We start from the raw sequence: 21,521 nt of genomic DNA on the forward strand, positions 1-21,521 counted from the left end.
GAAACTAAAATTTCATATAGACAAATATTTGTTTATACTGCTTTATACACTATACATTGATATGTAAGTACAATATTTATCTTCCAATTGATTTATTTTATAATTTATATAGTAAAAATGAGAAAGTGATCAATTTTTCAGTAATAGTGAGCTGTGACACTTCTGTTTTTTTATGTCTGATTTTGTAAGCAAGCAGTTTTTAAGTGAGGTGAAACTTGGGGGTATGCAAGACGATCAGACTCCTGAAAGGCGTATGGTAGCCTGGAAAGGTGAGAGTCACTGCCATAGACTATGCCTATAAGGAGAGAGGAGATCTAGCCCGTCCCACTTGCCAAAAGGCTAAAGCTACCTCTAGAGCAGGGGCACGTGTGCCAAAGGCGGCACGCGAGCTGATTTTCAGTGACACTCACACTGCCCGGGTCCTGGCCACCAGTCCGGGGGGCTCTGCATTTTAATTTAATTTTAAATGACACTTCTTAAACATTTTAAAAACTTTATTTACTTTGCATACAACAATAGTTTAGCTATATAGTATAGACTTATAGAAAGAGACCTTCTAAAAATGTTCAAATGTATTACTGGCATGCAAAACCTTAAATCAGAGTGAATAAATGAAGACCCGGCACACCACTTCTGAAAGGTTACCGACCCCTGCTCTAGACTGTCAATAATCCAAGTACTTTCTCAAATGCGAAATCCCTGGTTATTGCCTCTGTAGCTGCCAGATCCTCCAGTCCCTCCACTACCCATCTCCAGCGACTTCTACAAATTAGTTCGGTGCTTTCGCTACATACATTTCAGTACAGCACCTAGAAAATTTGTGGAGTGGCTCATCCCTCTTCTGCCCTTATGCATATACTGACCCACCCACCTCCAGCACAGCCTGTCTTATAAATCCTTCCCACCCAGTCAGATTTGTCACTTCCTCCTCCCATCAAAAAACCCTCCACAAATCAAATCAACCCCCCAATCAATACCCTCTGCCTTGGTACTTCTCTCCAGGTACTTCCCAGACTGATTTCTCACCTACCTCGATGTCCTCTGACTCCAAGGTGCGTTCCTTGTTGCTGCTGCCCGTAGTCACCACCTATCAGCTCATCCTGCCGCACAGTGCAAGGGCAGAGGCTAGAAGGTGGATGCTGTGCTTACTGCCCTCTCCCTAAGTGCCTTTGGCCCCATAGCACTTGAGACGATAACAGTGCTGCCCGCCACCGCAGGGCCTTTTGGGCTCACAACGCCCAAGGCAGGAAGAAGCTGCTACCTTCCAAGATACAGAGGCAAGTGTGTGGTGCCCCCTGGAGGCAGGGAGAATGCCAAGAGTCCTGGCTCTGTCTGTCTTAAAGACGCAGTCCTCATTAACACCATAGAATAAATTATTTTAAACCTGAACTCTTGCTGGGGCCAGAAGTCTCTTGGGAGATTTCCTGGTATCATTAGAAGTCAGTTTGACATTATTGTACTATATTGCCTGGGTAGCTATACTAGAGCAGCATATAATTAAATACAAGTCACTAACCTAGAGGGTAAACGTGGGTGTGAGATATTTTTATTGAACCAACTTCTGTTGGCGAGAGAGCCTAGCTTTTGAGCCACACAGAGCTCTTCTTCAGGTCTGGGCTGTCCTAGAGGGTGTCACACTTCTCCTTTCCCACTTCCACACCATTCTTTTTTTCTCCTTATTGTTCTCTCTCCCCTTTAAAGCTTCCCTTTCTCCATTCTCTTCCACTTCCTCTTCTGAGATGTTCCCTATAGCAACACCTTTCTTCCTCTCCTCTCATTAAGATTCGTCCTTCTTCTAATTACTCAAACTCCAAGGAGGGTCCCAACAGCAGGAGGTGAAGACTCCATTCTTCTTCCCCCTTGTTAGGTTGAGTTCACTTTCAGATGTTTTGTAACTACAAGAATCCATGTTGGTTCCAAAATGAAGTTTTATGCCCACATGAGCTATGGATTACTTTTCCTGCTCTTTTATTTTTCCTGGAGTTCTAAACAACTTTCAGTCAGAATGTTTGTTTTTTTTCTTTTCTTAAGGGGTTTCCCAGAAGGGGTTTCCTGCCTTTTCTAAGAGGTTTCCCGGGCAAGTGTATAAAAGGCTGCACCGGACAGGGCCTGAGGGCTGTCCATCTAAGTGACAGTCAGAGACGGTCATGGGTCTTACCTGCAGGCATCTATCCATCCTGGTGGTAGAAGGTTTAGGGATTTTCTCCAACAGCTTCCTCATCTGTAAAAAGAAGAGAAAAAGAGAAAAAACAACATCTCCTGAGTGTCCCATCTGTTTTGCTTTCCCGTGATCCCAAAGGAACATCAAGGGGACTCCTTGGAGCTCCTCTCCAAAGGCTTGCCATTAGCCAGAGGATTGAGGTCCCAAGCACCTGCTGTTGCTTTGATCTATGAAGAAGGGTTTTTTTAATTTGTTTATTGGATTGATTTTGAGGGGGCAATCACTGTATCGCACTATTTCGCTCTTTATTCCCCCTTTTATCTGCTCCGCTCTTTGTTATGAACCCTTCAATACACTTTATTTGATTTTACCTTTATTAATTGACTCTTCATTATTTAGGGTGGGATGGGTCCTCTTTGCAGGGGAAAGGATCCTACCAGATGACAGATGCTGGACAGGGAGGCCGAGCACGCACGCACGCACGCGCTCTCTCTCTCTCTCGCTCTCTCTCCTCCTTTTGCCTTTCTGTCCTTTTCCCTTCTAACACCCTGTATCCTTTCCTTGAGGGCTACTACTGCAGCTCTCATCTGGCTGGGCCAGCAATGATACTGAGTGAGTCCTTGTGGCTGGAAATCAGCTCAATAAAGGAGCTAGCGCTGATGCAGATGGCCCATCTGAGTCTGCAAGAGAGCTCTTCTCAAGTGGCAGCAGGGGAAGCTTAAGCAACTCCAACATCCACAGATCAGTCAGGAGTCCCAACAAAATGGAGGTGACCTACTACCACAGATTGTGTGGATGACAAAGGCTTGGACCCAACAGCAGTAGGAGGACCATGGCTAATTCATGGGTTTAGTTAAAAAAATCACAGTGTAACATCTAGCAAGCACTAGATTTATATTTTGCAAGTTTTGTTCTGTGACAAAAAAAAGGCTAGAATTTTTTAAAATTAGGTTAGCATGGACACTTTTGAGAGCAGAAGAACAGGCTTCCTGCAGTAACAACATACGTAAGAGTCTGACACAAAGGAGCACATGCTGTTCGTATAATTACACAATGCTTAGTGATGTGTCCATATTCTTGAGTAGTAGAGTTTACAAAAAGCCATTTTTCTGCTCTCAAAAATTTCTGAAAACATGAACAGGCAAAAGGTTAATTTCTCACACTTCCAAACTCAAACTGTGTCTAAATAAATTAATTTCATTATTCAGAGCCTTATATCTGCATCCCTGGTAAGTAAAGCTGATCAAGTATTTTTCAACAAAATGTGTGTGGTGAGTTTTTTTGTTCTGGTCTTTTTTTCTGAAAATGTAGATGAATTAAAACTGAAAAGCTGTGTGGGAGTCAGTTGCAACAAAATGGTTTCTTAGATCCATGATGGAATTGCTGATCAAAAACCTCAGGGAGCCCTCCTCACAATAACCAAAAGGCCCTCAGGTCTGGACACACCATTGCAACGTGGGAGATCAAGGTTCAAGTCCCTGCTCTGCCCTATTTGGGAGCAGGGATTTGAATCTGGGTCTCCCATGTCCCAGCTGAGTTCTCTAACCACTTGGCAATGGCTATAGAGGCAGGTCTGGTGTGCTACCCCAACTATAAGCTTGGAACAGTTCCAGCCAGAGAATTTGAGAAAGCTGGAAATCAACTCTATAGGCTAGTGGTTAGCGCTCTTAGGTGGGATGAGAGAAGACCCCAGTTCAAGTCAGGAAGAGGTGGGAATCAAAACTGGATTTTGCAAATCCAAGGTCATTGTCAATGGTATAGGCTAGTCTAGAGTCAGATTCTCTCTTGTGGTTTTTTTTTTTTTTTTTTTTTTTACAGAAAGGCCTTAGAAGGTCTCACTTTTGTCCCATTGAGGAACAGGAAACTTTTTCAAAATCTCAAATTTTTGCAAGCTGAAAAACTGTTTCCTACCCAGGTCTACAGTCTATGAACCTGGAAAACTCTCAAAAGTTATCATTAGCAGGATGGAAAAAACAGACTAGGGCTGGTTTAAAAGTATTCAGTTTTTCAGGGGGTGGTTAAGTTCTGTCTTCCCCCGATCCACCATCTCCAAAAACAATGATGTTTGACATAGTCAAGGGTTGGATTTTTGAAGGGGGAGCATAGGTGATCCTGAATTGTACATAGCATGCTTGTATTCTGAAGGGAAGCAGAGGACCATAAGGGTTTGAAAAGAAAAGAAAGTCATATGATCAGCATGGACGTTAGTAAAATTAGGAGGTTAGGGACGGTGAGGCAGAATGAGGGGCTAGAGGAGATGAACGACTGAAGAACCCCAGTATTGGTGACAGAATAAGAGGAAGGAAAATATGGTAGATCTTGTCTAATTTTTTGAAGAAGCTGGAAAGACCAAGTGCAGGGAGAAGAATGTAAGAAAGGAGGTAGTAGCTTTTAGAATAAAAGCTTACCATTAAGCAACTGGGATTGTGGGCGTGTTTGTTGCTGAAATGGTGCTGTCTGACCAAGAAGGTATTAAAACTGAAGAAGGAAAGAACTCATCTGTAGTAGAAGAAGTCTGCATGAACTAGGGACTTTCCTTCAGTGGCACAGAATGGAACAAATCAGATATTGGGGTAAAAGACATTCTTTAAAATGGGAGGGAGAGGCAAAGGAATTTAGGAGAAAGCAGAATAGAGAACTTAGCAACTGAGTCAATAGTGTAGCAAGAAGAAAGTGGAGACAGAACAGCAGTTGTGAAATCACAGAAGGGCTACATGGTGGTGGGATGATATTAGACAAGATGAGATGGCACCCAGAGTGGAAATGCAACTAGAGTGATTGGAGAACAAGAATTTTACTCCTGAGGGCATTTTGCGCCAAAAATTTAAAAGTTATGCACCCAAAAATTTAAAGTTCTGTGCATATTTTAAAATTCTGCAAAATTCTCCAAGTTTTATTTGTCAATAAACAAATGTGAAGGCTACAGCATGGCAGTGGGGGAGCACAGGCCACTGGCTCTGTGAAAGTAGAAGATCACCCTGCAGCCTCCTCACCCCCACCCTGGGACATGCACTCAGAGGTGAGGCTGCACCTGACCCTGACACGGCACAAGGCCTGGGCCTGCCCCAGAAACACTCTGGGGCCCTGCCCCTCTGTGCCAAGTGTGGGGCAGGCAGGATCAACGAGGTAGGATCCAAGGGCAGAGGGGCTCAGTGTGGGGAGATCCTACCCTGGGCCAGAATCAGCTGCTAGTCCAGGCTGGGCTGGAGGCAGGAGAGGATGGGACTTCCTCTTACCCCAATAGTTCAATTTTATCATGTCCAATAGATCCCCAATAGATCGCTCACTACCTGCCCATCCAGTGGGTAGTGTAGACGTACCCTTTGAAAAACAAACTGTGGCAAAGCAGAAAGCAATGCTTCAAACCTCATGCACTATAGCCACTTAAAAAGAAGGTGGATCCTGGTGACTTGTTTTCCAGAACACTCAAACTAGGCCATTTCACAGTTCAAATCTAAGGAAGACTTGAACCAAGCCTGCTCTCCAGCAGTAGTAAATGCTGCAACAAGCAAGCCCACTCTGCAGACAGCAGCCTTTGAACTTTTAGATAGTCCAACAGGAAATGGGAGGGAGCTGATTTTTAGGGAGCTTCATAGACTAAAACCTCTCAAACCACACCAATCACTTCACAGTTACGAAGCTCTCTCTGCCAGTAAAAGGCCCACAAACTTTCTTTAGAAGTTAAGAATTATACATCCAATAAGGGTCCATTAAAAAAACATATCAAATTACATATTGATAAGGTGGGAAAGATAATTTCTAGCATCACTCGGCATTAGACACACCAACACAATGAAAGAAAAGCAATTTACAGAGAATAGTTGTGTAAGTTTTATAGTAATTTTTTTTTTTATTTTAAAAAAGTGTAGAACCGGAATACGTGCGTAAGAGTTAAATTCCCCAATTCAAGTCACACAAAGTTTCACTCACAGTTTTATAGTATTATGTATTTAGCAGCACTGTTAATGCAAAGAGTTGAGCTGCAGTTATAGAACAAAGGAGGCCAACTATTCAGCAACAGGCAAACACTTTCAGATTTTAAACAAGTTTCTAGCTTTCACACTGAGCACAACACTCTGACAATAAATATAAATTAGTAAAGGAGATGAATATGGCAAAATTGAAAGCATACATAGGACATACAAACACATCAGAATAGAAAAATATATTCTCTGTAATAATATAATTTTCCATCATAAAATACACAGGGGAAAATGTTCAAGAATTGTCTCATGCACCACACCACAGGTTGCAATATATTTTTGTTGCATATAAAGTAACACAGACATAGTTGGGGTCTAACAAGCTTAAAGGGTGGGTCGGGGGGAAGTTGTTTTAACAATTTTTTGGGTTCCCTGTAACACAAGCAAGAATTACAAAAGTATGAGTTAAACTTTTGAAATGTGCACCAGCTAAACATGGGTAGCCAAATACCCAATGCATCTCTGCAAACCTGTGTGTTAGTCAAATACGTACGTAAACCTTGGCTTCAAGGGCACAGAGTGTTCGCACCCTTCAACTGGACATAAAACATTAAGCACACATCTGAAAATTTGACCCCTAGAACACGTTCTCCTCAGGTAGGTAAATTTATGTGCTACATAGATTGGTTATGTCCCTTTAAAACTCCAGTTGTGCCCCCCCGCTCCCCTTTCCCCACATATATTCAATACTCCAGAAGGAAACTACTGTGCTTGTTACAAACTAATTGTAACAGAATGAACATTCAGTAAACACACTCTGGAGCAAAAAAAATGGGTTTTGTTTGAGGCATTGTGTAGTATATTCTACAACATCCACAACATTAATAGAATATTTGGTACAGAACAAAGAAAAATATCAATGGTTTGAAGTTAGCTTTTAGACTCTTCTCCTTTCTTTGTTATAGTGAAGACACAAATATCAAAGATCGGGTCAAGAATCCAGGCTTGATTCATGTTCTTCTGTTTCATCTGCCACCTCAGCAGAACCACCACACATACTATTGTGGTTAACTGCAGACAGAGTCAGCTCTTCATGTTCCTCACCCACAATCGGAGTTGTTTCTTCCTCCTCCTCCTCTTCCTCTGCCTCTCCATCATCTTCTACATCCATCTCAAACACTCTGACATGACGGAGATTTGAACTTAGCTATGGAAATATTTAGAAGTTTTCATTAATAAAATTAACAGAAAAAATGATTTGAAAATGTTGGCCAATGCCTTTAAAAACAGCACTTACCAAAACCTTGATTTTCTTTTAAATGGAGTGAAGTAAAGTAATAAGTTAGTGACAAACCTATTTCATTGCTACAGCAGATTTAGAATAAGGTAAATACGACTAAACCTGTTCCAATCTATCTACACAGAAATAAGCAAACATTTAAGTTGTATAATTATAATTTTTTCCACTCTGGAGAGAAGATGCAAGTTGTCTCCTCCTTTCTTTCTAAGGATCTTGTAGAACACAGAATATAAAAAACATTTTTTTACAAAACAAGTTACTGCATATACACTCGATCATAAGCTGGTTCATTTATAAGCCGACCTCCCCCAAGATGGATAAGTAAAAATAGAATATTGTTATGACCCATTCATAAGCTGACCCTATAATTCAGGGGTCAGCAAACTTTGGCTCTGGGCCATCAGGATAAGCTGCTGGTGGGCTGAGATGGTTTGTTTACCTCAAGTGTCTGCAGGCACGGAGATAAACCTATGCAAACAAAGTGTCTCAGTGTGCCAGCTGCTTACCCTGAGGGGCCGGGTCAGCAACTGGTGGGGAAATGTTTTGGGTGGGGGAGAAGCTGGGGGTCAGGGGAGTAACCCCTGTGACCACCCCCCACATTACCCCACCCTTAGCCTGGGACCCCCCCCACTCTCCCCATCCCGTCCCTTCCCATCTTATCTGGGGAGGGCCAGGGGAAGATCTCTGTGGCCTGGCTGGAGCTGCTCCGGCAGGCTGGGCAGTATGGCTGCAGCGTGCTCCGGCGGGCCATGGCTGCAGCATGTTCCCGTGAGCTGGGCTGGGCAGCACGGCTGCAGCCTGCTCCAGCGGGCCAAGTGGTGCAGCTACTGCCTGCTCTGGGGGGCAGGGCCGAGTGGCGCGGCTTTAGCCTGCCAGCCCCAGAGCTGCAGCTGCTTCGGAGGCCGGGGGGAGAGCAGCGTATCCAGAAGTGGAGAGACTCTGGCCCCGCCTCTTCCCTTCTGGCTCTGCTGGCTGTGCTGCCCCTCCTTGCCACCTCTGTTGGCGGGAGGGGCTGTCCCCCACTTCTCCCTCTCTATACCCATTCATAAGCCGACCCCTTTCTCTGGTGCTTCCCCTTTTTTACTAAAAAAATTTAGCTTATGAACGAGTATATATGATAAATGCCCTAAGAGTAACAGATGCAGAGTATCAATCTCTTCAGGCACTGCACCAGCACACTATTTCCCTTAATGATTTATATGTTAGGCTGTAAACATGATACTTACCACACAAGAAACTTTCCGAATACCATTCACAGCAACATACTGAGCTTTCATATTCTCCAATACTCTCCACTGACTCTCCAAAAAGACAGTACGTGTAGGAACATCATCAGATTGCTCATCCAGCCTAGATGTAGTGAAAAACAGAAATTCATTGTTTGTGTGTGTAAGCACCAACTCTACCCTGAGTAACCTTAGACAAAAATGAAAGAATTTCAATTTTACTGCACCACAGGCAATAGACTTATAAACACTGTGATTATCCTACTGCATATATTCTAGATTTCTGTTACTGAACATTTTTTTTTTTTTTCTTTTTTTTTTTTTTACACAGTATACCCAAAATCTCTCTTCTCACCCTGAAACCATTATGGGAATATAAATAAATACAGGAAGGCATTGATCCTGCTCTTTCATTCCAAGGATAAGTTAGTTCTGTTCTTTCAGCAGATAGTGATAGTACTCATAGGTACAAACACTGGGAGAATGAGGAAGAAATATTCCCTCAACTTTTTATTATCCTACTGCAGATCTTGTGCATTCACTCCTGTTCCTGAGTCTCTAGTACTCCAGTGAGTGGTGAGGCTCAAATCCTCTTACACAAAAGCAGACAAAGTTTCTACTTCCTCAGTACATTCTCAAAATTAGCTCTGCCATTTGTTAAAAATCTCAAATATGCACAAACATTAGATTTGGAAGTTGTAATCAACTCTAATCATCTTCCCTCAGAGGAAGAAAAGCGATTTTTCTCCTTTTTAAAATACATGTGTGTTAAGTGTATAACTGTGCACAAATCAGATATTTGTATAATCTGCTTTTTGGCTCTTAATTTTCAGGGGGTCATATTTTCATACCTTTTATTAGAATTCAAGCTGAATTCCCTTTCTTGGTTCTCGTCAACGTACACTGAAGATAAAGGCAACTGAGCCAAGATTCTCTCTTTGCCTTCTTGTTCAGCATTCTCCTTAAGAACCACGGTTATAGTTTCATCATCATAAAAATGTGCATCTACACAACTGTAGAAGCTATAGCAAAAGAGATGTTGTGTTTAGTTGTATTCCATCAAGTTTTACAAAAAGTAAATGAATAAACTGAATGAATAAATACTGAAAGATCTTAAAGTAAGTGATCAGTATTTATGTTTCACATTTTAGATCCAAGTTTTGCCTCAGCCCACAAATGAAGTGTTCTTAACCTGGTATTGGGCTATTGATCATAAAGGTCATAAAAATATGCAGTCATGAACCTACAGTTATAGAAAGCTTGGCAGTCCACTGTTTTTATGGCAATGCCACGTGCAGGTGATAGATATTCAGGGCCAAAGTTTGTCTGATCCTTCACACAAAATGGCAGGGAATGTGAATACTATAAAACAGCAAGCCAAGCACCCAGGAAATATTTGGTATTACTGAACCATTGGGTATTGCTGAAACAGGTGTTGGCTGGTTAGCTCTGAAGGCAGCTGTATTTAGCTCTCCCTTGCTGGAAGGCGAAGTTGGTCTGACACTGCTTTTCTGAGATGTGGAGAGCAGACTAACGGGAAATCCTGGGAAGAGAATTCCCCAAAGACACTGCATTGAGGAAATTATGCCCAACCATTACACACTTCATGCATATTATCTGTTAAGATCTTATTTTGTGTGACTGTTTTTAAGTGTCAGTATTCCATGTTTAGGCAAGAGCAGTTTCAGAGCTAAATTAAATTAATTTTGTTTCCATTCAGCAAATTATGATAGTTTCCTTGAACTTGAGTTCAAGTACAAAGTAAGACACCTGCCCAAAATCCTGTAAGTTACTTTATGAAGATCAATGAGGATGCAAGCAGGTGCCCAGGTCTGCCCACAAAGACCCTGATCCTGCAAGTTGCTCTAAGTGTAAACAGCTGAAAAAAATATCAAGTAGAATAAGTAAACCCTTGAAGGAACATAATCTGATAAATTATTAAAGACCCTGTTTCCCAGATATACTAACCTTGTATCTGAGCTTTCATTTATGCTGTTGTTCAAGAAGTTTCCAAAATCAACAGCAAGTAGTCCATTATCAGGAGACCTAAAGGAGGGAGAAAACGAGCTGTGTTACTCATCCTTAAAGTTCCATGCCAAAATACCAGAATCCAAAGATTTACACCAACTACTGGAACAGACTGCACAGCCTATTTAGATGTGAACAGATAGGCATGCTATACGCTGCTTCCACTCTCAAGGATGGGGTGTGGAAGAAGAAAAGCAAAAGACAATATGGATGAAAGGACTGAAGTTACAGAATTGTGTTGCAGACCTTGGCATCAGGAGCGACTAACCACTGGAACAAAGCAATTGACTCTAAGAAATTAGGAGTATAACCTGTCTGTACCACTGAGATCATCTTCCCATTCTTACACATTGCGATAAGCTTTGTAATAACTATAAAGTCTATCACAAGGTTCGAGTTGACCAAGATGAATATTTAGAAAGTTAAGATGAAGAACCCACTTCACATTACCATTACTCCTCACTGAAAGGAAGGAGCAAAGAATACTTGACACATTTCCATTTGAATAGAGAAGCATACAGTCAAGGAAGAGTAAAATAACTCAATCCAACAATGAAGAGCAAGGTCCTAAGCCTAGAACTGGATCTAGATACATCTGGCTGCAGAATCAGGCCCCAGGAGCACACTTTTTCATTTCCAATCAGTTTCTTACCTGGAAACATCCGTGTGCCGCCTCAAAATGTAAATTTTAGAAAGAGAACTTTCTAACATAGTGAAGAGAACGTAATGTAAGTTGGAGGATTTGTCATTCCACCTAACATACAAAACAAAACAAAAAAGTTAGACCAAAACATCAAACATGGTAAATGAAATACAGTAAGAAGAGCAGTATACTTACATAAAGGGTAATTTAAATAATCGAGATGTAGAGTCCTCACTAAAACAGCAAACCAAAAAAAGTCAAACAGTAACAATTACAATAATTCTTTGCTAATTAACACTAAACAGAATGTAGGGGGAAAATGTACCTTTTAGATCCTTTGTATAAACGCAGGCAAACTGCTTGATGTACTGCTTTTCCAATCACATCCTGAAACACACCATTAAAACATTCCAAAATACAGAAAAAAATATTCAGTTACACACACACACCTTCCCCACCTTTTTTGAAGTCATCACAATCTACCTGAAACAGACTGACTCAGCCCATTGCCTTCTGAATAAATGTCCTTATCACAAAATCTAGTATCACTTGACACACTTTTAAAAAATTGTTTATTTAAACCACTGTACTGTTTCTTGGAAAATAAAATGAATTAAATTTAAAAAGGGATACTAGTTGTGTCTGTGAGAGACAAAGAACTGAACAGGCAGGGAGATTTAACCACCTTCTCAGCCATATGACAGGCTTGAGACACACTAGAAGGGCAAGCTTCATTACTGCCATCCATGTGGTACACCTTGTCTATGGCTAATTAGGGGACTTCAGCCCTTAGGGCCTGCAATGTGGCACCTTCAATGAGTATTAAGTTCGCTTTAAACAATTTAGAGTAATTAATCAAAAGATCAGAACAGCAGCAATTGTTGTCCCAAAATGCACACAGTTTGTAACAAACAGGACTTACAGCTGGTTTTTGTAGACACTGATCAATAATCCCCTCCATTCGCCTTTTGACAAAATGTAGCGATTTCTGAGGGTAATAGGGAAACAGCAGTGGACTTTCTGCAAACAAATAGTTACATTTTTAGTGAAAAATACAGTTTTTGTAAAGATACAGTTAAATGAGTTTGCATTCTAACAGAAGCACAGTATGGGTCTAGATACAGAAATGAGAATTGGGGTCTTGTTTGTCCTTTGCAGCTCTCTTCTCCATCAACTAATTCAAATGGTATAAACAGGGGAGTTGCATCCAGCCAACAGCTATCAATATATGTGTCATGAAGCATCCTGCTATATCAAAAATGTTTCTTTCCTCTGAGCAAATCTACTGTCTGAGCACAATGGAAAGGGAGAGGAATAGCTCAGTGGTTTGAGCACTGGTCTGCTAAACCCAGGGTTGTGAGTTCAATCCTTGAAGGGGCCACTTAGGGATCTGAGGCAAAAATCAGTACTTGGTCCTGAAGGCAGGGGGCTGGACTTGATGACCTTTCAAGGTCCCTTCCAGTTCTAGGAGATAGGCATATCTCCAATTTAAAAAATATATATATTTTTTCAGCTTGAACTTGCTTGCTTTGAGACATGATACATTTCATGCACACACACATAAGTTTATTTGTTACTAATTATCTTCCAAAATATATCTAATTCATTTCTCTACAAAGATTTTACTGGAAAAATAATAAATATATGCTGAATTAGAAGGCAATATAAAACTACCAAAAACTAGAACTATAGCATCAATCACAAAACCACTTACGTTCCTAGCTCCTTCAAGCTTACAGTTCTATGCAGATAACGAGGCAAGTGAATGCCTTAATATTTGCTGACTTGTGATACTAACAAGAAGCTGGTTTATACAATCATTCTCAAATTGTGCAGCGTTCTCTGCTGGTGGCAGAAAGCTGGCTGGTTATATGGTTCTGGCTATTTCCAGCCACTAAATCAAATGAAAAGATACCTAAATTATATTACATAACTTTCCAGATATATTTTGTCATATAAACAATTGCTATATAATTGTGAATAGGAAGAAAGACAAGATAGTCTCTCTGTTCTAATTTGGTCCATGCTATGGAAGAGTTTTAGACCACCAAGGCAGTCAAAAACAATTACTATGAGCATCAACTACTTGATGTCTAATTTACATGAGTGAGAAAAGAATGTAAAAGGGAGAAGGATTCTATAATACCTGAGGAAAAAGAGTTTGCAAAACTGTGATCTTATTCTACATACAGCAGGGGGCTGTTTGGAAACCACTTTATAGAGCAATGAGATCTGCATGTTTATTTCGACCCCATTGACATCTGTCACCATTGACACAATATAATCTAACTTGCACTCATGCCTACACAGGTATGACTAATATTGTCAAATCTGCACATGTATCTTTGATTCACAGTATAACGGCAGCATGCAATACCTTTAAGATGTGTGCTGTTTTGAAGAAAGTTAAACCACTGGTTTCCTTCAGTGTTAGGTGGGGATACAAGGTCATCATCTTCATCTTTCAAGTACTGGAAGAAATGACAGATCCATGCAGTAAACATTTAAAAACAAGATAATTATGACACGTTCACTCAAGGACTGTATTGGAGGAATATGTGTCATAATATTTTCACTTAACTGACCTTTTTAAAAAATACATAACCCAGTTTTGGGGCCTTCTTCCCAGGTCTTTAGAAAATGTTATACTGTCAATTCTAAATCAGGTTATAGCAAGTTACTCAAAATGCTGTGGAACTTCTCATCAGAGATAGTTATAAACCATTTATCTTTGAAACTGTAATTTCAAATTCTAATACTAGTGACCCCATGATTTGAACACATCAAGCAAACAGATTTCAATTTCATTCCATCAACATTAGTTTCAACTGTGTTCCACTTTTTTTTTTTAAATACACCACACAAATGAGGAAAATAAAAATTTAAAAGATATTAATCCAATTAATTTTCTTTTTAATTAATCTTTCCCTAATAATCAGGGAGATAAAATAATATCTTCCACTCTTAAAAGATGTGTGTGTTGTGAGCAGCAGGAAGGGAGTTAGAAGGAGTGCTCTTTACTAACTACTTAATCTTAATACTCTAGCTCCCCTGTTCCTCTTTCCCCAGCTGGTGCTCATCCATATACCATTTCTCTCTTATCTCAATATACAGCCTGATACTTTACCTGACCAACTCTCTCTACATTGAAGTATTTTCCTTTACGATTGTAGAGGTCTGGTGCCTGAACCAAACATAAAACAAATTTTAAACACAAAATACTGACCCAACAGTACTTAAGACAAAGGGAATTAGATGATTTTTCCTAGTGAGACACTTTAACAAAAATAAACAATTTAGTTTAACCAGCCTTTCCAGGTCAGTTGTCTGAAGCAAGACAGAATTAGGGTGCATGCATAAAAGCACTCAGTAAACTGAAATACCTTACCTCATTGAAGTGTTCAGTAAGAAAGTCAGCAACAAATGTGATATCTTTTTGAGTCATCTAATGGAAAAGAAAAGGAGAAAGATTATAAAATAACTATAATTCAAACGTACGTAGAATGTAATAGGTTCTAAGGAGGCAGGTGACAAAAGACTACAGCTAGATATAAAAAAAAAAGGTGACCTTAACAGAGAACTAAATTTTGGGATCGAGAAATGAAACATTCCAAGAAAGTCATAAGAGCAACAAGAGGGCAAAGTGGGGGACCCTGCTTACTGTTTCACATGTCTATACACAAATGCAAAGAGTATGGGGAATAAACTGAAAGAACTGACAGTATTAGTCCATAAACCAAATTAGTTAATTGCCATCACAGAGACTTGATGGGATAAATCTCTTAACAAGAGGGGTCCAGCTTGCTCAGAAAAGGTGAACAGAGGAACAAGGGAGATGTTACATTGTACATCAGGAATACACACTTGTTATGAAGGTCCAGAAGGACGAGAGAGGGAGACAAACTGAAAGCCTCTGGGTGAAGATAAGAGGCGGGAGAAAGAACAGGGGCAATGTCATTACAGGAATCTATTACAGACCAACAAATAAGAAGTGGTGGTGGGTGAGGAATCTCTACAAAAAACCACAGAACTATCCAAACATAAGACTGTCATAAGCCTTTGTCCCAAATCTGGACCTTAGCGTCCAAAATCTGGGTGCTTAGCATGAACCTCCAAGCTTAATTACCAGCTTGGATCTTATCTCGTTGCCACCATCCAAAATTTCCAGGGTTTTGGCCCTCTCTGGTCTCCCCAAACCTTCTTTGGAGGACCCCAAGACTCAGAAGCTCTGAGTCTTACCGGCAAGGGAAATACTCCACTGCCCTTCCCCCTCTCTCTCCCACCCAGACTTTCCTCTCTGGGCTAACCTGAGAGTATTGATGCAATCTCTTTACATCACAATACCAAGACGCATGTCTCCTTTATTTCACACAAAGAGACAACCAAATACATAAATCAAGTAAATGATTCTCTCTTCTCTTTCCCTCCCATCAATTCCATGGTGCTGCCGGCATATCCTCCGTAAATCATAACACAAAGAGATCCGTCCCCTTGTTTCCTTAGTCTACCCCTAGAGAGAAAACAAACAGTTTATAAAAGCAAGCTTTATATAAAAAGAGAGAAAAGACAAACATATATTCGCTCTAACAAGATGACATATCAGGGCTATTTTATAAGAAAAATATGAATAACATGTCTTGATTCAAAGACATTCCAATATTGAAACATTCCAGCAAGTTACACCATGTAAAATTACACCAAACCAATCATAAAAGCCTATATTGTTTTTCTACCTGTACTTACAAGTTGGACACAGAAGATTAGAAGAAGAAAGAAGCTTCTCATAGCTGAGAGACAAACAAAAGACTCAGAGTCCAAAAATTCCCTCCCTGACTTTGAAAAATCCAGTTTCCTGATTGGTCCTCTGGTCAGGTGTTTGATTCCCTTCGTTAACCCTTTACAGGTAAAAGAAACATTAACCCTTAGCTATCTATTTATGACAAAGACATCATAGTAATAGGGGATTTCAACTACCCAAGCATCTGTTAGACAAGTAATAAGATAAATCAAGGTGTCCAATAAATTCTTGGAATGTACTGGGGACAACTTTTTCTTTCAGCAGGTGGAGGAAGTAACCAGTCCTTTTAGACTTGATTCTGACTAACAAGAAGAAATTGATTGTGATCCTGAAAGCACTTTGGGTGAAAGTGATCATGAAATGATAGATTTCATGATTCTAAGAAAAGAAAGGAGTGAGCAGCAGAATAAGGAAAAAATTAATTTCAAAAACACGAATTTTAACAAACTCAGAGAACTGGCAGGTAAAGTCCTATAAGAAGAAAAATCAGAGGGAAAAAGAAGTTCAGGAGAGCTGGAAGTTGTCTCAAAGACACAATATTAAAGAAATGGAAAAATTGATAAGTAAAAAAACCACCACAAGTAAGGACAAAATGTGTTGTACCTTGCGAGGGATATAAAAGGCAATCCAGAGCGGTTCTATATATACACATTAGGAGGAAGAGGAAGGAAAGTTTATGTCCTCTACTTAGTGGAAAAGGATAGCTAATAATGGACACCATCAAGAAGACTGAGGTGTTTAATGCAAATTTTGCTTCAATTTTCACTAAAAAGGTAAACCATGACCAGATACAACACAAATAATACTAAACCAGGAGAAAAGAACACAAGCCAAAATAAGGAAAGAACAGGTAAAAGAATATTTAGATAAGTTAGATGCATTTAAGTCAGCAGGGCCTGATGAAATGCACCCTAGGGTACTCAAGAAACTAGCTGAAAAAAAAAAATCACAGAACCATTGTCAATTAAATTTGAGAACTCATGGAAGATGAGTAACGTCCCACAGAACTCACAAAGGGCAAACATAGTACCTATCGTTGTCTAAGGGGACCTAGGGAATTACAGACCAGTCAGCCTAACTTCAATATCTGGAAATATACTGGAACAAAATTATTAAAAACAGTCAACTTGTAAGCACCTCGAGGATAACAGGGTAGCAAGTTATTGCATTCATGTATTTGTCAAGAACAAATCGAGCCAAATCACCCTAATTTCCTTCTTTGATTTTAGTAAGGCTTTGGACACAGTACATGACATTCTCATAAACAAACCAGAAAAATGTGGTCCAGATGAATGTGGGTGTAAAACTGTTTGAAAGACTAATCAAAGAGCAGTTATTAATGATCTGCTATCTAATGGGGGCATGTGATGGGTTGGATCACAGAACCCCTCCTGGAAGCTGCCATCTCATGTGCCAAAACTACCTGTGTTCCTGTTTTCCCTGCCAGCTCAGGACTCCAGCACCCTGTCTTGCTGAGCCAGACACTCCCGTCTGCTCCAACAAAGACCCAGGGTCTAAATTACTTGTCCCAAAGCTGCAGGTTTACCTGAAAGCAGCTCACAGAAGTGTGCTTGTCTTTAGCACTCAGATGCCCAACTCCCAATGGGGTTTAAGCCTGAATAAATCCGTTGTACCCTGTATAAAGCTTATGCAGGGTAAACTCAAATTGTACACCCTCTATGACACTGATAGAGAGATATGCATAGTTGTTTGCTCCCCCAGGTATTAATACATACTCTGAGTTAATTAATAAGTAAAAAGTGATTTTATTAAATACAGAATGTAGGATTTAAGTGGTTCCAAGTAGTAACAGACAGAACAAAGTAAGTCACCAAACAAAACAAAATAAAATAAATGCGCAAATCTATGTCTAATCAAACTGAATACATATAATCTCACCCTGAGATGTTTCGGTAAGTTTTTTTCCTCAGACTGGACACCTTCCAGGCTGGGCACAATTCTTTCCCTGGTATAGCTCTTGTTCCAGCTCAGGTGGTAGCTAGGGGAGTCTTCATGATGGCTCCTCTCCCCCTTTGTTCTGTTCCACCCATTTATATATCTTTTTGTCCCTCTTTGGGTTTCCACCCCCTCCTTCTCACCAGGTTAAAGATGGATTACAGTTCAGGTGACATGATCACAAGTCACTGCAAGACTTCAAGCCTTCATTCCTCCCAGCCTGACTCACAGGAAGGCCTGCCTGCAAACAGAGCCATCCAGTCAAATGTCCTGGTTAATGGGAGTCATCAAGATTCCAAACCACAATTAATGGGCCACACTTTCATAATTACAATAGGCCATCAGTGTTATATTTCATATTTCTAGTTTCAGATACAAAAGTGTTACATGTATACAAATAGGATGATCACACTCAGTAGATAATAAGATTTGTAATGTTACCTTACAAGAGACCTTTTGCATGAAGCACATTCCAGTTACATTATATCCACTCATCAATTTTTTATAAAATTATATAGACTGCAATGTCACAGGGGACATACACAGTGGGGTCTCATAATGGTCTGTCCTGGGTCTGATACTTAAATAATGGAGTATGCTTATAGAATTTGCAAATGACACTAAGCTTGGAGGGGTTGCAAGCACTTCAGAGGACAGGATTAGAATGCAAAACCCTGATTAATTAAGAGAATTTATCTGAAATCAATAAGATGAAATTCAATAAGACAAATACAAAGTACTAGACTTAGGAAGGAAATATCAAATGCACAACTACAAAATGGGGAATAACTGGCTGAGCAATAGCACTGCTGAAAAGGATCTGGGGATTATACTGGATCACAGATTCAATGAGTCAACAATATGATGTCCTTGCTAAAAAGACAAATATTATATGGTATATTAACAGAAGTGCCGTATGTAATACACAGGAGGTAATTATCCTACTCTACTCAGCACTGGTGAGGTCTCAGCTGGACTACTGTGTCAAATTCCGGGTGCCACTCTTTAAGAAAGATGTGGACAAACTGGAGAGAGTTCAGATGAGAGCTACAAAAATGATAAAAAGGTTTAGAAACAATGACCTATAAGGAAAGGTTAAAAAAATTGGACGTGATTAGTTTTGAGAAAAGAAGACTGAGGGGGAAACTTGGAATGGTCTTCAAATATGTTAAGGTTACTACAAAGAGGATGGTGATCAATTGTTTTCCATGTGTACTGAAGGTAGGAAAAGAAATAATGGGCTTAATCTGCAGCAAAGGGGACTTAGAAATTTTTTTTTTCTCCAATATATCTAACATAAGTATAGTTAAACACTTGAACAGGCTTCCAAGAGAGGTTGTGGAATCCTCATAAATGGAGATTTTAAAACACAGATTAGACAAACACCTCTCAGGGATGACCTAGGTATACCTGTTTCTGCCTCAGCGAAGGAGGCTGGACTAGATGATCTCTCAAGGTCCTTTCCAGCCCTATTTCTATGATTCTATAGTATACACCCTAATAGTAGCAGAGTAGCAATTTTGCTGGTGAAGAATACTGGGAAGCAACAATTTTCTTCCAAACAAAGTGAAATCAAAACACAAAGCTTCACATTAGTAAAAGTTTACATGGGCAGCAACTGCTTTCATATAGCGTATAAAGGACTGCTGCAGAGAAAATCATGCAACAGCAGTAATATTAGCTTAGACCCAGAGAAATAGAAGCAATGCTGAGGGGAGGGGCGGAAGTAGACACCCCAGTCAGGGCCAAGGTGCCCACTGGAGAGGGGAGCAGAGAGTACGCCTCCTTCAAGAGGTGAAAAGATCCACTATACAGCCTACTCACTAAAATAGTCAACATAGTTTACTCAACTTCTAAGAGAAAAGTGAGAATTTTTTAAAAAGACTATTAGACATAAGGCAGGCCACATTATAGCTGATAACGTGCAACTGACGGCATTTCATGCACTAACTATCCCAAAGGACAAGCATGGACAGCATCATTCTTTAAACTGAATTCACTTCAAAGAAACAACCTTAAAAGGTTGGATTTTGTTTCTAACTGTACCAAACCACTGGCTACCCTCAGAATTAGACTTAGCATTGCAATATTATAAAAAGCATCTACTAGGAAGGAGTTACTACTACCTTGTTCAGCTCTGGAAGAACATGATCTTCTGACATCCTCAGCATGGCTGGGGAAAAATGAGAACAGCAAAAATGCTATTTTTCCAATACACTTAAAATTTTCCTAAGGTAAAATATTAAGATAAAGACGATAGAGCAGGAAAGTTTGCTTTTTAGATGCAATATGGACTAGCGCAGGGGACAAGGAATCAAGATTCTTAGGTTTTATTTATTAGTATGATTCAGTACTAATATAGGTTTTGAAATGAGGTGAGAGAATTACTTCTCAATTAAGTGACTGCTCTACATTTGAGCTGGCCAAGAGCAGCCATTGTTAACATACAGAAGCTAAACCATAGTCAGAGATTCCTTCCGCCTCCCAATCACCTATATAAAGGAAAAAATTCACTTTAACGTGTATGAATTTCCAGGATGGCAATAAATAGAAAGTCATAACACCAGCTCCACAACTGGATTTAGTCAGTCAATCTATTTTTTGCCAACATTTCAACATTTAAATTTCTTTTTTAAAAAGCTATCAAGGAGCTTATCACACTACATTTGTTAGAAGTCAGTTCCACAGACTAACCCACATGCAAATATTTTTACACTAATTCTAACATGCTATGACAATTGCAAAAAAGACGGTTACTCACCTTTGTAACTGTTGTTCTTCGAGATGTGTTGCTCATATCCATTCCAAGTAGGTGTGCGCGCGCCGCGTGCACGTTCGTCGGAAGAATTTTCCCCTAGCAACACCCAGTGGGTCGGCAGGCGCCCCCTGGTGTGGCGCCGCTGTGGCACTGGATATATACCCCTGCCAACCCGGCCGCTCCTCAGTTCCTTCTTGCCGGCTACTCCGACAGTGGGGAAGGAGGGCGGGTGTGGAATGGATATGAGCAACACATCTCGAAGAACAACAGTTACAAAGTTTGCCCATTAATTTTAAATTTCTTTTTTAAGCTATCAAGACGCGTTATCACACTACATTGTTAGAGTCAGTTCCACAGACTAACCCACATGCAAATATTTTACATCTACTCTAAATGCTATGACTTGCCAAAAAGCGGTTATTCACCTTTGTTAACGTTGTTCTCGAGATGTGTTGCTATACTCCATCCAGTAGGTGTGCGCGCGCCGCCGTGCACGTGTCGCGAAGATTTTCCCTAGCAACCCATGGGTCGGCAGGCGCCCCTGTGTGGCGCCCTGTGGCACTGATAATTCCCCCTGCCAACCGCCGCTCTCAGTTCCTTCTGCCGCTACTCCGACAGTGGTGAAGAGGGCGGTGTGGATTGGTATGAGCACCATTCGAAGAACACAGTTACAAGGGAAGTAACCGTCTTTTCTTTCTTCCGAGTGCTTGCTCATATCATTCCAAGCT

The 21,521-nt window shown here is 40.3% G+C and overlaps 1 protein-coding gene across 3 annotated transcripts in view; it reads right to left on the bottom strand.

Moving 5' to 3' along the window:
• Positions 1 to 5,987: 5,987 nt before the first annotated feature.
• The window catches only part of ANAPC4 (anaphase promoting complex subunit 4), a 38,218-nt gene continuing 22,684 nt past the window's right edge, over positions 5,988 to 21,521 (bottom strand). For 2 of the 3 annotated variants that reach the window (XM_075066544.1, XM_032806607.2), the window contains 12 exons: positions 20,162 to 20,208; positions 14,670 to 14,726; positions 14,409 to 14,465; positions 13,659 to 13,752; positions 12,204 to 12,301; positions 11,607 to 11,668; positions 11,477 to 11,515; positions 11,291 to 11,392; positions 10,579 to 10,656; positions 9,462 to 9,632; positions 8,611 to 8,734; positions 5,988 to 7,291 (listed from right to left, as the gene is read on the bottom strand). In XM_075066544.1, coding sequence (XP_074922645.1) covers positions 7,076 to 7,291; positions 8,611 to 8,734; positions 9,462 to 9,632; positions 10,579 to 10,656; positions 11,291 to 11,392; positions 11,477 to 11,515; positions 11,607 to 11,668; positions 12,204 to 12,301; positions 13,659 to 13,752; positions 14,409 to 14,465; positions 14,670 to 14,726; positions 20,162 to 20,208 — 1,145 coding nt within the window. In that variant the 3' untranslated portion in view covers positions 5,988 to 7,075. The remainder of the gene's footprint in view (positions 7,292 to 8,610; positions 8,735 to 9,461; positions 9,633 to 10,578; positions 10,657 to 11,290; positions 11,393 to 11,476; positions 11,516 to 11,606; positions 11,669 to 12,203; positions 12,302 to 13,658; positions 13,753 to 14,408; positions 14,466 to 14,669; positions 14,727 to 20,161; positions 20,209 to 21,521) is intronic. The other variant, XM_032806609.2, reaches the window with a different exon arrangement.

The sequence above is a fragment of the Chelonoidis abingdonii genome, chromosome 5 (genome assembly GCF_003597395.2).
Source record: "Chelonoidis abingdonii isolate Lonesome George chromosome 5, CheloAbing_2.0, whole genome shotgun sequence".
NCBI classification, from domain to species: Eukaryota; Metazoa; Chordata; order Testudines; family Testudinidae; genus Chelonoidis; species Chelonoidis abingdonii.